Below are 12,327 nucleotides of genomic sequence, written 5' to 3' on the forward strand. Positions count from 1 at the left end.
GATGGAGGGTCAGTGATGGAGGGTCAGTGATGGTGGTCAGTGATGGAGAGTCAGTGATGGAGGGTGAGTGATGGTGGTCAGTGATGGAGGGTCAGTGATGGAAGGTCAATGATGAGGGTCAGTGATGGAGGGTCAGCAGCAACGGGGGGTCAGTGATGGCCAGTCTCTGCTGGGGGACCGATGGTGGGGCTGAACAGTGACGGGGGTCCGAGGTTGGGTGCGAGCGATGGGCGGGAGCGGGCAGGGGGAGGGGCCAGGGCAGGGCAGGGGCGGGGCAGGGGCAAGGGGAAGGCGGGGGCGGGGCGGAGCCCGGCTCGCTGCTCCGGTTGTCCCCGCCGTGCAGAACGGGACGCTGCCGCTTTAAGAGCGCGGTGCCCTCACCCAAGATGGCGCCGGCGCGCTCCGCCCGTGCTTCGAATGCGCCTGCGGAGGCGTGGTCTCGCCAGGCCACGCCTACCGCCCGCCCCGCCCCTTCCGCCCGCCCCGCCGGAGGAGCCGCCGGAGGGGCCGCGGGCGCCGGGCCCGGGACGGGCCAGGCCGGAGAGAGCGGGCCGGGGTACGGGAACAGGGCCGAGGTACGGGAACAGGGCCGGGGTACGGGAACAGGGCCGGGGCGGGGCCAGCTCAGAGGGCGGCAGCGCGTCCTCTTCCCCTCCGGTGTGTGCGGCCGTGCCCTCGGCCCCGGTGGGGAGGAACGCACAGGGAGCTTTGCCGGAGGCGGTGGGGGAAGCTCGGGGCAGTGACGGAACCCGGGGCTTGCGGATGCCCGCGTCGGGCAGGGACGTGCCTGTGGCTGGCAGGAGTCAGGGACCTCCCGCTGCCGGAGGGCAGGGTTGGAGCCTGGGGTATTGGGCAGGAATTGTTCCCTGGCAGGGTGGGCAGCCCTGGCACAGGGTGCCCAGAGCAGCTGTGGCTGCCCCTGGACCCCTGGCAGTGCCCAAGGCCAGGCTGGGCACTGGGACACCCTGGGACAGTGGGAGGTGTCCCTGCCATGGCAGGGGTGGGAGATGGGCTTTGAGGTCCCTCCCATCCCAAGCCCCTCTGTGACTCCGTGAGTCCCCTGTGTGCGGTGCCAGCAGCCCCCTGTGCCAGGCGCAGGCTCAGGGCCCTGTGTCCTGGCTGGGCTTCCTTGTCTGAACCCTTCTTTCCCATCCAGCCGCTCCGGGAGGTGCCGGAGTGGCGGCAGGATCAGCTGATCCTTGGCAGAGGTACTGACACAGCTTGTGGGATTGATAAATGACCCTCTGGAATGGGTGCTGACCGCTCTGTGGGGAATGCTGGAGGCAGAGAATGGGATGGGGCAGCACAGGGATGGGATTCCCTCCCGTCTGTCCCCGCTGCAGTGCACGGCGTGGAGCTGGTGTCCCTCTGGGTCTGTTTGGGTGCTTATGGAGAACTCACCTCTAAGAAACCTCCAGGAATAAAGAGGGTGAGAAACAGAGCAGCTGGAATTTGGGAATCCTGTGAGACTCTGTGTTCTGGGTGCTGTGAGCTTTGCCTTGTCCAGGCTTTACAGCCTTCCTTAATTTTGAATCTTGTTCCTCAGGTTTTTGCAGCCAGAATGAAATGAATGATTCAACTTTTTGCATCTGTTCAGAGCAGGTGTTTGTGGAATGCACACTTTGGAATTTTCCAGGCGTTGGTGGTTCTCTTCCAGGCTCAGGAGTCCATGGGACAGGACTGGGAGCACCTGGGAGGCTGTGGGGACATGGCTGGCAGACACTGCTGCTCTTCTGACTCCCTTTATTCCCACAAGGACTCAAAACCAGGATTGCTTTTGTTTTCACAGGCTGCATGGGTGGTGCTTGTGTAGAATAGAGAATTGTTTTTAATTCTTTGGGGTGCAGCAGCCAAATCATCTTCTGGCTGTGCTGAGCTGCCCCCTTGGGAATGGCCCCCACCCTGTGCACGGGGCAGGGAGTGGGCTGGGGGTGTGACCTCACTTGGCTGCACCAAAATATCTTTGGACATTTGAATTTGTGCTCCTGTACCTTGCATGTACCTTCACCCCCCCCCATCCCAAAATCCCAGATAATTTCTTTCCCTCTGTCACAATCCCTCATTTTCTTCTTCCCTCCTTGTGGTGCAAGGTGGCACCAGCTGTGTCTCCAGCTGGATGTGGCTGCAGTAAGGGAAGGCAAGTTGGCCCCAAATTTCTCACCTGGAGCATGTTCACACAGAGTTCATGCACACAGTGCCCCACATCCCCTGGGTGTTGTGGGAGCTGGCCAGGATGTGTGCAGCCCCAGGCTGCCCAGGCAGGTGAGGGCTGGCACTGACTGACCTTGCCATGCTCTGGTCACGGACCCATCCAGCAGGTTTGTCCAGCAGCTTGGGTTTGGGTGTGAGTGCAGAGGTGACAGCATGGGTGGGAATGGTTTAATTGTTTCCTCTGGGATAACAATCCCTTCCTGGTGCTGCAGCACAGCCTCACAGCAGGTGTTTGTGAGGGACTGGGAGCCCTGGTTTTACAGGTCATGGAATGCTTTGGGTTGGAAGGGACCTTAAAGTCCATCCAGCCCCAGCCCCTGCCAGGGACAGGGACTCCAGGCTGCCCCAAGCCCCAGTGTCCAGCCTGGCCTGGGATACTGCCAGGGATCCAGCTGCTCTGGGCACCCTGTGCCAGGGCTGCCCACCCTCCCAGGGAAGAATTTCTCCCCTGTACCTCACATATCCCCTCTGCCCTCGTGCAGTTCAGGCCACCATTCCTTGCTCTCAGTGGATGGGTACATGTTTTAGTTGGAACAAGGATGCTGTGGTTGTCCCTGGAGTCTGGGGAGAGGAGCAAGCCTAGCTGAGCACTTTGGTCTGACAGAGCAACTGGTGGCATTTTGGGGTGGGATATTTCCATCATATCCCTGATTTTCTTCTTAATAGTCCTTTTTCCTCTTCATGGCTTTTCCTCCAGAATACTTGGACCCAAAATGTGCCAGTTTGTGCTGTTGCTGGGTGGAAGGTGAGGTTGGAAATATGTGTCCTGCTTTGGGAGGAGGCTGGAACCATCCCTGGAAATTCAATGAGCCTGGAGAGTGGCTCCAGTGCTGTGCTGGCCCTGTGCTATTGTGCCAGCCTGTTCTGCCTCAGTGCAGTGGGGTTCAGAGCTGCTGGGCTGTGATCCAGCACTCCCAAAGGGCTGCCTTTATTCCTTCCTTCTTTAGGAACTTCTGCTCCTTTCTTAACCATCAGCAAGGAAGGAGAGTTTATAGTTCAGGTCAGGGAGGTGTCTGTGAGTGGAATGAGATCCTGTGGTTTGATAAAAACGTATAAAATCATCTCCATGTTGTGTGCTGAGCAGCTGGGATGGGTTTTGTGGAGAGGGAGGGTTTGGAAATGTACCTGGTGTGCTCAGCTCCCACTGCAGCTCTGGGTCAGCCTCGTGGCTCCGGGGCTCAGCCCCAGCCTGGGCTCTGGCTCTGTTCCCCTGACCCTTCCCCTCACCTCAGGGAGGCTTTCCCAGCCTGTTCTCTCCTAGGATTTTGTGCAAGCTGGGTGTTTTGTGTTCTTTGTGCACCTGAAAATCCCCTGTTAAGCCTGTTGTACCCCATATTTTGGTATGGTGGGGGTTTTCCACCTTGCTGAGCAAGAGGCAGAGCTTAGTTCTCATCAGAATGAGTCTGGGCCTGGTTCCATGTGGTGCTGTTTGGATTTTGGGGTGTGCTATAAAGAACACCAAAAGGGGAAGGTGTTCTGCTGGAAGAGATCCAGCTGGATGTTCACAAAGCATGGAATGACAGATTTCTGGCTGGCACTTGATGCAAGTGTGACACTAAACTGGACTATAAAATATCATTGAAAATATCTGTTGAAGTCTTGCTTTTGTAGTCATGGTAGTCCTTAAAACAATTAAAGGAGAAAGAAAAATGGGAAAAAAGTGGTGATTTTTGAGGTGAGATTTTATCAGTGGTTATTTGGCTTTTTTCTGTCTGGCACAGTTTTGGGCATCAGTTTTCTCTGTTAGATCTGTAACAACAGATCCTTTTTCCTTTTGAATTCCAGGAGAATAACTAAACATAGCAGATATGGGAAGAATGGGATAAGTGTAAGGCATGTGAGCCAAAGGTGTGGATCCTCTGTGGTGGTGAATGGACAGTGTGTGAGTTCAGCAGAGACATTCATAACCTGGAAAGTGGAAATGAGCTTACAAAACACTACAGAACAAATGCACAAACCAGTAAATTTCTTATTTGGGAAACAGAAAATTCTCTTATTTGTTGCCCAGAGAAGCTGTGGCTGCCCCATCCCTGCAAGTGTCCAAGGCCAGGTTGGACAGAGCTTGGAGCAGCCTGGGATAGTGGAAGGTGTCCCTGCCCATGGCAGGAGATGAACTCTCAGGTCACTTCCCACCCCAGTCATTCTGGAATTCCATGGTTCTGGCTATTAACATCTCATCTGCTCTCAGGCCATTTTCCAGTTGCTTTTGTGGCAGATGTGCTGGGGCTGTTCTCACACTCTGCTGTGCACTGGGATGAATCTGTGGGGCTGCAGCCTCGGGACCCTGTCCCAGCTGCTCCCCAGTGCAAACCTGCCCTGGTAGCTCAGGCTGCTCCCCCCGGCTCTGTGTGGGTCACGCTTGGGGCTGGGCCCCGGGCAGGGGGTGCTACGCCAGGCTGCCCACGAGCACCCGCTCCTCATCCCTTACCAGCCACACAGGGGATCCTCCCACACGGAGCTGTGACAGTGTCCTGGATTCCCAAAGAGCCTAGGAATGGCAGAGAAGCTGTTATTGTGTTTGAGTATGGAAACTGCTGTAAACAACTTTGTTTACAGCAGCTTTGTTGTTGTAACTTAATGTTTTTTGACCAATCACACAAAACAAGAACATACTGACAGTAGTTCTATCCAATCACTATAAGCACATGTAGTTTCAATAAAAACAATGCTGGCTTATTTCAAATACAATACCTGTTTGTAAGCCTTAAAACACAATACACACAGTTCCATTATTAAACTTAAAACTTCCTAATATCTTGCTAAATATACTTTTCTGCAACTTAAACAATTATTCTAGACAAACATTAATACACAAACCATTGTTCTATTTGTCCTTACTTTTCTACTTCTTACATAATTTTTCTGCTGACCCATCTCATAGCTACTGCTTAACTCTAATCACAGCTCTGCTGTCCCTGAGGCCTGCCTTTTGCAGCTTTCCCAAAACCCTTTAATTTTATAAATACCCACAGTATGCTGGGCAAACAGGGTGGTCCTCCCACACGGAGCTGTGACACTGTCCTGGATTCCCAAAGAGGTTAGAGATGGCACAGAAGCTGATATTGTGTTTGAGTATGCTGTAAACAATTGGATTTAGTCTAGAAAATGCAGTTTAGAGTCCAGTAGCAACCTCCCCTCAACTGGTCACAAGCTACCTGTACATTAGGTCTTGGGCATTTTCATGTTGAGCTGCTTTTAGTCAAAACCTTAAGCAAAAAGGAAAGGAAGCTGGCAGTAGTTGTGAGGAAACTCCTGGGAACAGGTGGCTGAGCAGAGATTGTGGCTTTTTAAGCGAGAGCTAAAATGGTAAAGATGGAAAGTTTAGGAGGAAAAAAAAGAGATTTTGTGGTGAAACTAATGGATGGGGCAGATAACTGTGAACAAGTAGTCAAGATGTGTTCCTGATTGTGAGTTGTGATGTGCCAGTGCTCCCAGCTCAGCTGGATTAGTGTTAAACAGTGTTTATTTTGGTTTTTGGAGGACTGGTGCTGGTTCTGAACAGGACTGGCAGTGCCTTTGGGCACATCCATGCACTCTCCTTGGTCTGTACTTGCTGCTGGAGCAGTTGCTGGGGTGGTTTTGGGATGGGTGTGTTGCTCTGTTTGAGTGTTCCATTGCCCTGGGCTCAGGGGCAGACTCTGTGCAATGGTGGATTGTTCCAGAAGAGGTGGTCCTGGTGTGGGTGGAAGGACAAGGGCTCTGTGTGTCTGTGCATCCTGGGATGGCAGCAAATCCCACAGCACCCTGTGAGACTGGGAAACCCAAACTGGCACAGGATTCACGTGCTGCTCTCTGCTGCGGCTGCTGATGTATGACAGCCCTGTTACCTTGCTGGAGGGATGTCAGAGCAGAGCCTGCAGTATTGGCTCCCAGGGCCTGTGAGGGTGTGTGTCAGAGAACAGCAAAAGAGCCCCAAACAAGCCCTAAAACAATGCAAGTCTTTGTGTTCAGCCTGTGTTGGTTGAATTCCCAGTTTCTCTCAAACCTATTGTTGGGGCTGGCGTGGCTGGACAGCCCTGGCCAGCACAGGCAGCATTCCCAGGATGTGGTTGCCTGTGCTGGAGCAGCCTCCGAGGGCAAGAGGCTGCCTGGAGAGGTCAGCCTTGTGCCAGGGCCAGCTCTGTGCCCCTGGCACAGCAGGGACAGCGTCTGCAGGATCCTGCTCCTGCCCTGGCACGAGGCTGGGGCAGCACCAGCGTCCTCTGTGGCCACCCCGGGCATGGAGGTGTCAGAATCCTGAATGGGTTGGGCTGCAAGAGACCTTGAAGACCATCTATTGCCATGGACAGGGACACCTTCCTCAAACCCAGTGTGCTCCAAGCCCTGTTCAGCCTGGCCTTGAATATTCCAGGGATGGGGCTGCCACAGCTTCTCTGGGCAGCTTGTGCCAAGGCCTCCCCATTGTTACAGGGAGGAATTCCTTCCCAGTAGCTAACCCTGTCCTCTGCAGGGGTGAAACCATTCCCCCTTGTCCTGTCACTCCAGGCCCTTGGAAATTTGGTGTAGTTTCCTCTCTACCAAATCTGGGACCGTTTGTGGTCACTTCGTACAGCACGGGGAATTGGAGGAGAGTATGGCTTGGAAAAATAGCATTGTCTTGGGAAGTGCCTGAGGCAAATAATCGGCTCTTTTGTCACAGCATGGGGACACAGGGCTGGCCCCTCCCTGGGGTATTGATTTGGCAGCACAACTGTGCACAGGCTTCTCAGTTCAGCTCCTCCTGCAGAGGGTTCCATGTCTCGAGGGCTGGAATACAGAAATATCCAAACCAGCTCTCTCAGTTCACACATAGGTGGAGTTTTGCCTTCATGGAGTCCCTTCCTCTGTTTAGGATGGGAAATGTGGGGATCTTTCAGTGTTGGTGGAAGCCTGTGGAGTGATGATGTTGCCCAGAAACGTTGTGGACTCCCTGTCTCTGGAAGTGTCCAAGGCCAGATTGGATGGAGCTTGGAGCAACCTGGAACAGTGGAAGGTGTCCCTGCCCATGGGATGAGCTTTAAGGTCCCTTCCAACCCAAGCCATTCTAGGACTGTGAAAGCCTGGCTCTGCTGGCTCCCAGCCAGGCACCAGGAGTGTTGACCCAACAACCAAATGCTACATTTTTTCTCTCCTTTCTTTTTATATTCAGTTAAAATCGGCTTATTCTGCAGTTTTTTCCTAGTTTAATACACCAGTGGTCTGGTACCTGGGGGAAGGGATGTGCCTGAGAACCACGTGGGGCTGGAAGGAAGAAAAGCCCTGAGTTTTCAAAGCTCAGCTTAGATTTGCTGACCTTTAAAGAAGCCCCAGTGTCGTGCTGCAGGTTTTGGTTTGCCAGTAGAACAGCCACTAGGTGGTAAGCTGCTCCTTCCCACAGCAGGAATGGGACTGCTGCCTGCTCCTGGTGCGATTTCCGTGTGTGCTGCTGCAGCTGGGGTCGAGCCTCTCCTCTGACAAGGAGGAGGAAATGCTGTGGGAGCTTTTTCCCTGCTGTGTCTGGAAACCCTGAAGCCTGTGTGCTGGAAAGGCTGCTATGAGCGTGGGGTGCTGGAGCTCTGCAGTGCCAGTGCCATCCCCTGCTGCCAGGTGCCACTGGGATGGGTGGTACAGCAGGACTGAGGGAGCCCATCTGGGTGGCACCCAGCCTGGAGCTGGGGGAAAACCTTGGAATGCTGCTGGGGTTTGGGTTGGCAGCGAGGCTGGCCCTGAGTCACTGCCTGGGGTTCTGCTTTGCTGCTTCCCTTTCTCTGAGTGCCATGGGGAGCACCAGGACGGAGTAGAAGGGCAGAGGAGGTGCATGGCAGCAGCTGGAGGGGGAGGATGGTGTCCCATGGGCGTTGGGGACACTGGCAGTCCTGGGGTATGTACGGGTGCTCCGGGGTTCTAGCGGCAAAGAGGCAACTGTTGCCTGATGGAGAACTGGGGTAAATGAACAACCAGAGAAGCATAAAAACAGTCTATTTTTTATTTGATTTTATTCTTTGTGCCTGGGAAAGCATCTGTAGAGGGAGTGGTAAGAAAAAGTGTCTTAAACCTCTTATCTTGATCTGACAGGAGAAGTGAGCATGGAATTATCCTCCTGTGTGTCCTTCTTGTGCTGCCAGGCATTCTCTGGGCTCTGCTGTGGCTGGAAGGTGCCGTGTTTGCTGCTGTGCTTTTGGGTTTTAAAGCTGTCAATGAGAACCAGCTCAGGGAGGGATTGAGGGGAGCAGGAGGTGCTGTTGCTCTGCCTGTACTGCAGGAACTGCTGCTTTCTGTGCAAACCAGAGAACTTTAGATGGAATTAGGGAGAAATTCTTCCCTGTGAGGGTGGAGAGGTCCTGTCACAGGGTGCCCAGAGCAGCTGTGGCTGCCCCTGGGTCCCTGGAAGTGTCCAAGGCTGGGTTGGATGGGGCTTGGAGCAATCTGGGACAGTGGAAGGTACCCCTGCCATGGCAAGGGGTAGAATGGGTTGGACTTCAAGATCCCTCCCACCCCAACCATTCTGGGATTGTACAAATACAGAGATATTTTAGCCCCATTTCCCACATTTTTACACCCACTGAGCCTTATTGGAAAATATCTGTAAAACCGTGTTATGCTGCAATAAGCCCTGAGACACACGAGCACAGTTCCCTTAATTCTCTGCCAGGCTGACTGGACCATTCCTGCCTCCCAGGCTGAGGAGGGAGGTGGGAATGGTCCCAGGGAGCTGAATCTTCTGTGCTCCCTGGAAGCAGTTTACTGGAAGAGTATCACAGCACTTGAATGCCATTGAATTGTTGTCATTGTTAAGCTGGCAAATAATTAGAATTCCTGGGTTTCTCCTGCCCTTGGCTCTCTGGGCCACACTGTCTGTGCACTCTCAGGGTGTGCCTTCCCAAACACCCAGCTCCCCTTGTCTCCCCCCTTGCCAGGACCTTCTGTGGCAGTTTAGTGAGAAAACATGGTGTAAAAGTTAAGGAACATGGTGTTCCACAGTGTGAGACTCAGCAGAGTGCAGTGCCAAGGCTTTTTGTGTGTGCTGTGATGGCTTCTTCTGTGTAATAGGAAGTATTTTCTGCAGAGTGGGTAATTCAGCCTGTTGGGAAGTGCTGGCTGGTGTTTTCCCTTCCTGGAACAGGTCTGAGCTGTGTAATTGGTTTCTCTCTTAATTCTCTGGAAGAAAATCAGTGTTTGCAAGAGCAAGGTGCACATAGCCAGCAGTGAGTCCAGGAAGGCAACCTGGCCTGGATCAGGAACAGTGTGGCCAGTAGGACCAGGGCAGCCTCAAGCTGTGCCAGGGGAGGTTCACGTTGCACACCAGGAGGAATTTCTTCACAGGAAAGCTTGCTAACATGGGAAGGGGCTGCCCAAGGAAGTTTGGAGTCCCCATCCCTGGAGGTGTCCAAGGAAGGCCTGGAGGTGGCACCCAGTGCTCTGGGATGGGGACCAGGTGGGGATTTGGCAGTTTGGAATCGATGGAGGTCCTTTCCAACTGAAACCATTCTGTGGTTCTGTCTTCTCATGGAAATGCAAAGATTCCCATTTCCATATGGCAAGAGCTGTTTTCAAGGCTCACATCTGACTTTCCCCCCCCCCCCTATTTAGTTTATTATTATGTTTTCAGAGCTTGTGCTTTTGTAGTTCCTCTGCTGTCCTGGAAAAGAGGAAGAGAGACAATGGATCTCTTGTCATGGTGGTGGCATGAGCAGCTCCTTGAGATTGGTGGGGTCCAAAAAAAAAAATCATTGCAAACCTGATGAGAGCACGTGTGGAGATTATTTAATAATAATTAAATAATAATTATTATTATTATAGTAATGTGTGGAGTGGCTCTTGCCCAGGCTAACACTGGAATTCCAGCCTGAACTTAGGTGACATCACTGCATCCAGCCTTCCCTTGGGAAGAGAAGTGCAGCCTCTGGGTCTCCAGGGTCAAGTCAGTCCAGTTGGGTGTGAAAATGAGTTTTCCTGCTTGTGCTCTAAAAAGCTTCCCTTTGCTGGCAGGTTTGGAAGCTCTGGCCATGGATCAGAAGGGCTTTCGTCGGGGGAGCTTCCAGAGTGCCACCAGCGATGAGGATATGCTGGAAATAGCTGGAGCATCCATGGAGTTCTCCATGGCCGACGATGACCCGCCCCTCGACAGGGAGATGGGAGGTAACAGCCACGAGCTCTCCCCTTTCTCTTGTTCCTGGTGGCTTTGGATAGGATTTCATGGGAATATTTGCTGTGTGGGTCCCACTGGCCTGTGCCCAGGATGGCTCTGGTGTTTCCTGGCACCAGGGTGAAGAGTTTGCAGGATTCCATGCTGGATTGTGTCCAGCCATCTGTGTGGCTCCTGGGCTGTGAAATGGAGAATATACTCTGGCTTCTGGAGTTTTCCAAAGTAGCTGCTGTGGAGAAGAGCTGGCAATGGCAGGAGGGAGGGATGTGAGTGCCATGAAATTGCAGCACTGAGCCATTCCTGAGGGTTGTGATATGAGCACAGACTGTCCCCTCCCTTCCTTTCTTGCTTATCTGTAATTTTGGAGGTTTTCTGTCGTGGAGAGAATCTCTCTGTGGCAGCACAGAGGATTTGGTGCTTCCCCTGCCACCCCTTGTCTGGCCAGAGGATCTGCTCCTCCTCCTGGAGTCTGAGCAGTGAAATTCATGGAGAAGGAGTGAATCCACATGCTTGCCCTGGATGAGGCTCTCTCTTTTGACAAGTGCTCGGGTCCTCAGGGGAGGGTGACACTGAAGTAAAAGAGGAAACTTTAAAGGGGGAAGAGCTTCTTGCCCAAATGCCAGTTTCAGTTCTCCCTGTGAACTTCCCCTGCTGACTTCAGATGTTTGCTGGCAGATGTTGGGGTGCCAGTGTGAAACCTGAAGCTGTGGGGGCCCAGCTGGGAGGGGATGGCCGAGGTTCTCTCCTCCATTCAGAGGAAGACTCAAAAGTGTTCCAGTGGTGGAAGGTCTCCTTTTCTCTGTGGCATTTTGAAAGGTTTTTTTCTCCTTGAGTTTTAAAGGCAAGAATTGAGGCAAGTAGTGACAGGGATTGGTTTGAACTGAGAGAGGGAAGGTTGAAGTTAGATTTAAGAAGAAATTGTTCCCTGTGGGGGTGCTGAGCCAATGGCACAGGGTGCCCAGAGCAGCTGTGGCTGCCCCTGGATCCCTGGAGGTGTCCAAGGCCAGGCTGGACACTGGGGTTTGGAGCAGCCTGGGACACTGGAAGGCGTCTCTTCCCCTGGCAGAGGTGGAATGAGATGAGCTTTAAGTCCCTTCCAACTCAGAGCTGTCTGTGACTCCATAATCAGAGGTCTGAGTGCCCAGTTTACCCTCAGTGATTCCCTGGTGCTTATAAGCACAAACAGGATTTAGCAAGTTATTCTCCATCTCAAATTTAAAATTAGATTAAAATTGAAGTGGGAGCTTTGAGCTGGCTCATCTCCCCTGCTTCGTTCACCCGCCTTCCTCCTTGACCTCACACAGAACCCGGAGCTTTTATCAGGGAGACCAAAGTCAATGTGGGGAGTGTGCAGAGTTTCAGCCTCCCAGACAATGCTTGAATGACAAGTTATCACCAGCAAATTGGAGCCCGAGGAACTTAATCACCAGCCCCTTTGAGCTCTGTGTGCACTGAATAAAGGTGAGATAAAGGCTGCTGTGTGTTGGGAATGCTTTTGAAGTCTGACTGTGCCCAGAGGACAAAAGGAAAATTCAGTGCCTGCCTGCTGCAAAGACAGGGAGCAAAGAGCGTTTCTGGGAGTTAGTAAATAAGGAAAATGTCAGCTGGGTGGGAAAAGAAAGGGGTTTGTCTGTCAGTGCACAGTGACTGATCCACCACTGTCAGGAAACCGTTGATAAATGTGCTTTCCTGAGCTGCACCGTGACTTGGGGCAGAGCTTTGGGAATGGGCTGCAGAGCAGGGAGCGTCCCATGTGGGAGGTGGTGAGCAGAGTGCTCGTGTCTGGGTGTCCCTCCATGGTTAAGGTTTGGGTCTGGTGGATCCTTGGGGCTGGGCTGTTGGGTGAAGCAGAACTGGCACTTGGGTTGGGGTAATGGCTGGAACAAATCTGGCCTGGGAGGAGAATGGATGGAGAGCAGCTGTGAGGAGAAGGACTTGGGGCTGTTGGTGGATCAGAAGCTCAGCTTGCCCTGGCCATGATGCTGGGAGCGCCCTGTGCCCTGGGCTGATCG

General features: G+C 53.1%; 1 protein-coding gene across 4 annotated transcripts in view; it reads left to right on the forward strand.

Annotated features, from left to right (window-relative positions):
* Nucleotides 1–477: 477 nt before the first annotated feature.
* The window catches only part of LOC131563768 (H(+)/Cl(-) exchange transporter 5-like), a 30,420-nt gene continuing 18,570 nt past the window's right edge, over nucleotides 478–12,327 (forward strand). For 2 of the 4 annotated variants that reach the window (XM_058813896.1, XM_058813897.1), the window contains exons 1-2: nucleotides 478–575; nucleotides 10,159–10,308. In XM_058813896.1, the coding sequence (XP_058669879.1) occupies nucleotides 10,176–10,308 (133 nt within the window). In that variant the 5' untranslated portion in view covers nucleotides 478–575; nucleotides 10,159–10,175. Of the gene's footprint in view, nucleotides 576–7,962; nucleotides 8,051–10,158; nucleotides 10,309–12,327 lie in introns of those variants that run through there. The other 2 variants (XM_058813894.1, XM_058813895.1) reach the window with 1 other exon arrangement.

The sequence above is a fragment of the Ammospiza caudacuta genome, chromosome 14, assembly GCF_027887145.1.
Source record: "Ammospiza caudacuta isolate bAmmCau1 chromosome 14, bAmmCau1.pri, whole genome shotgun sequence".
In the NCBI taxonomy this organism is placed as follows: Eukaryota; Metazoa; Chordata; class Aves; order Passeriformes; family Passerellidae; genus Ammospiza; species Ammospiza caudacuta.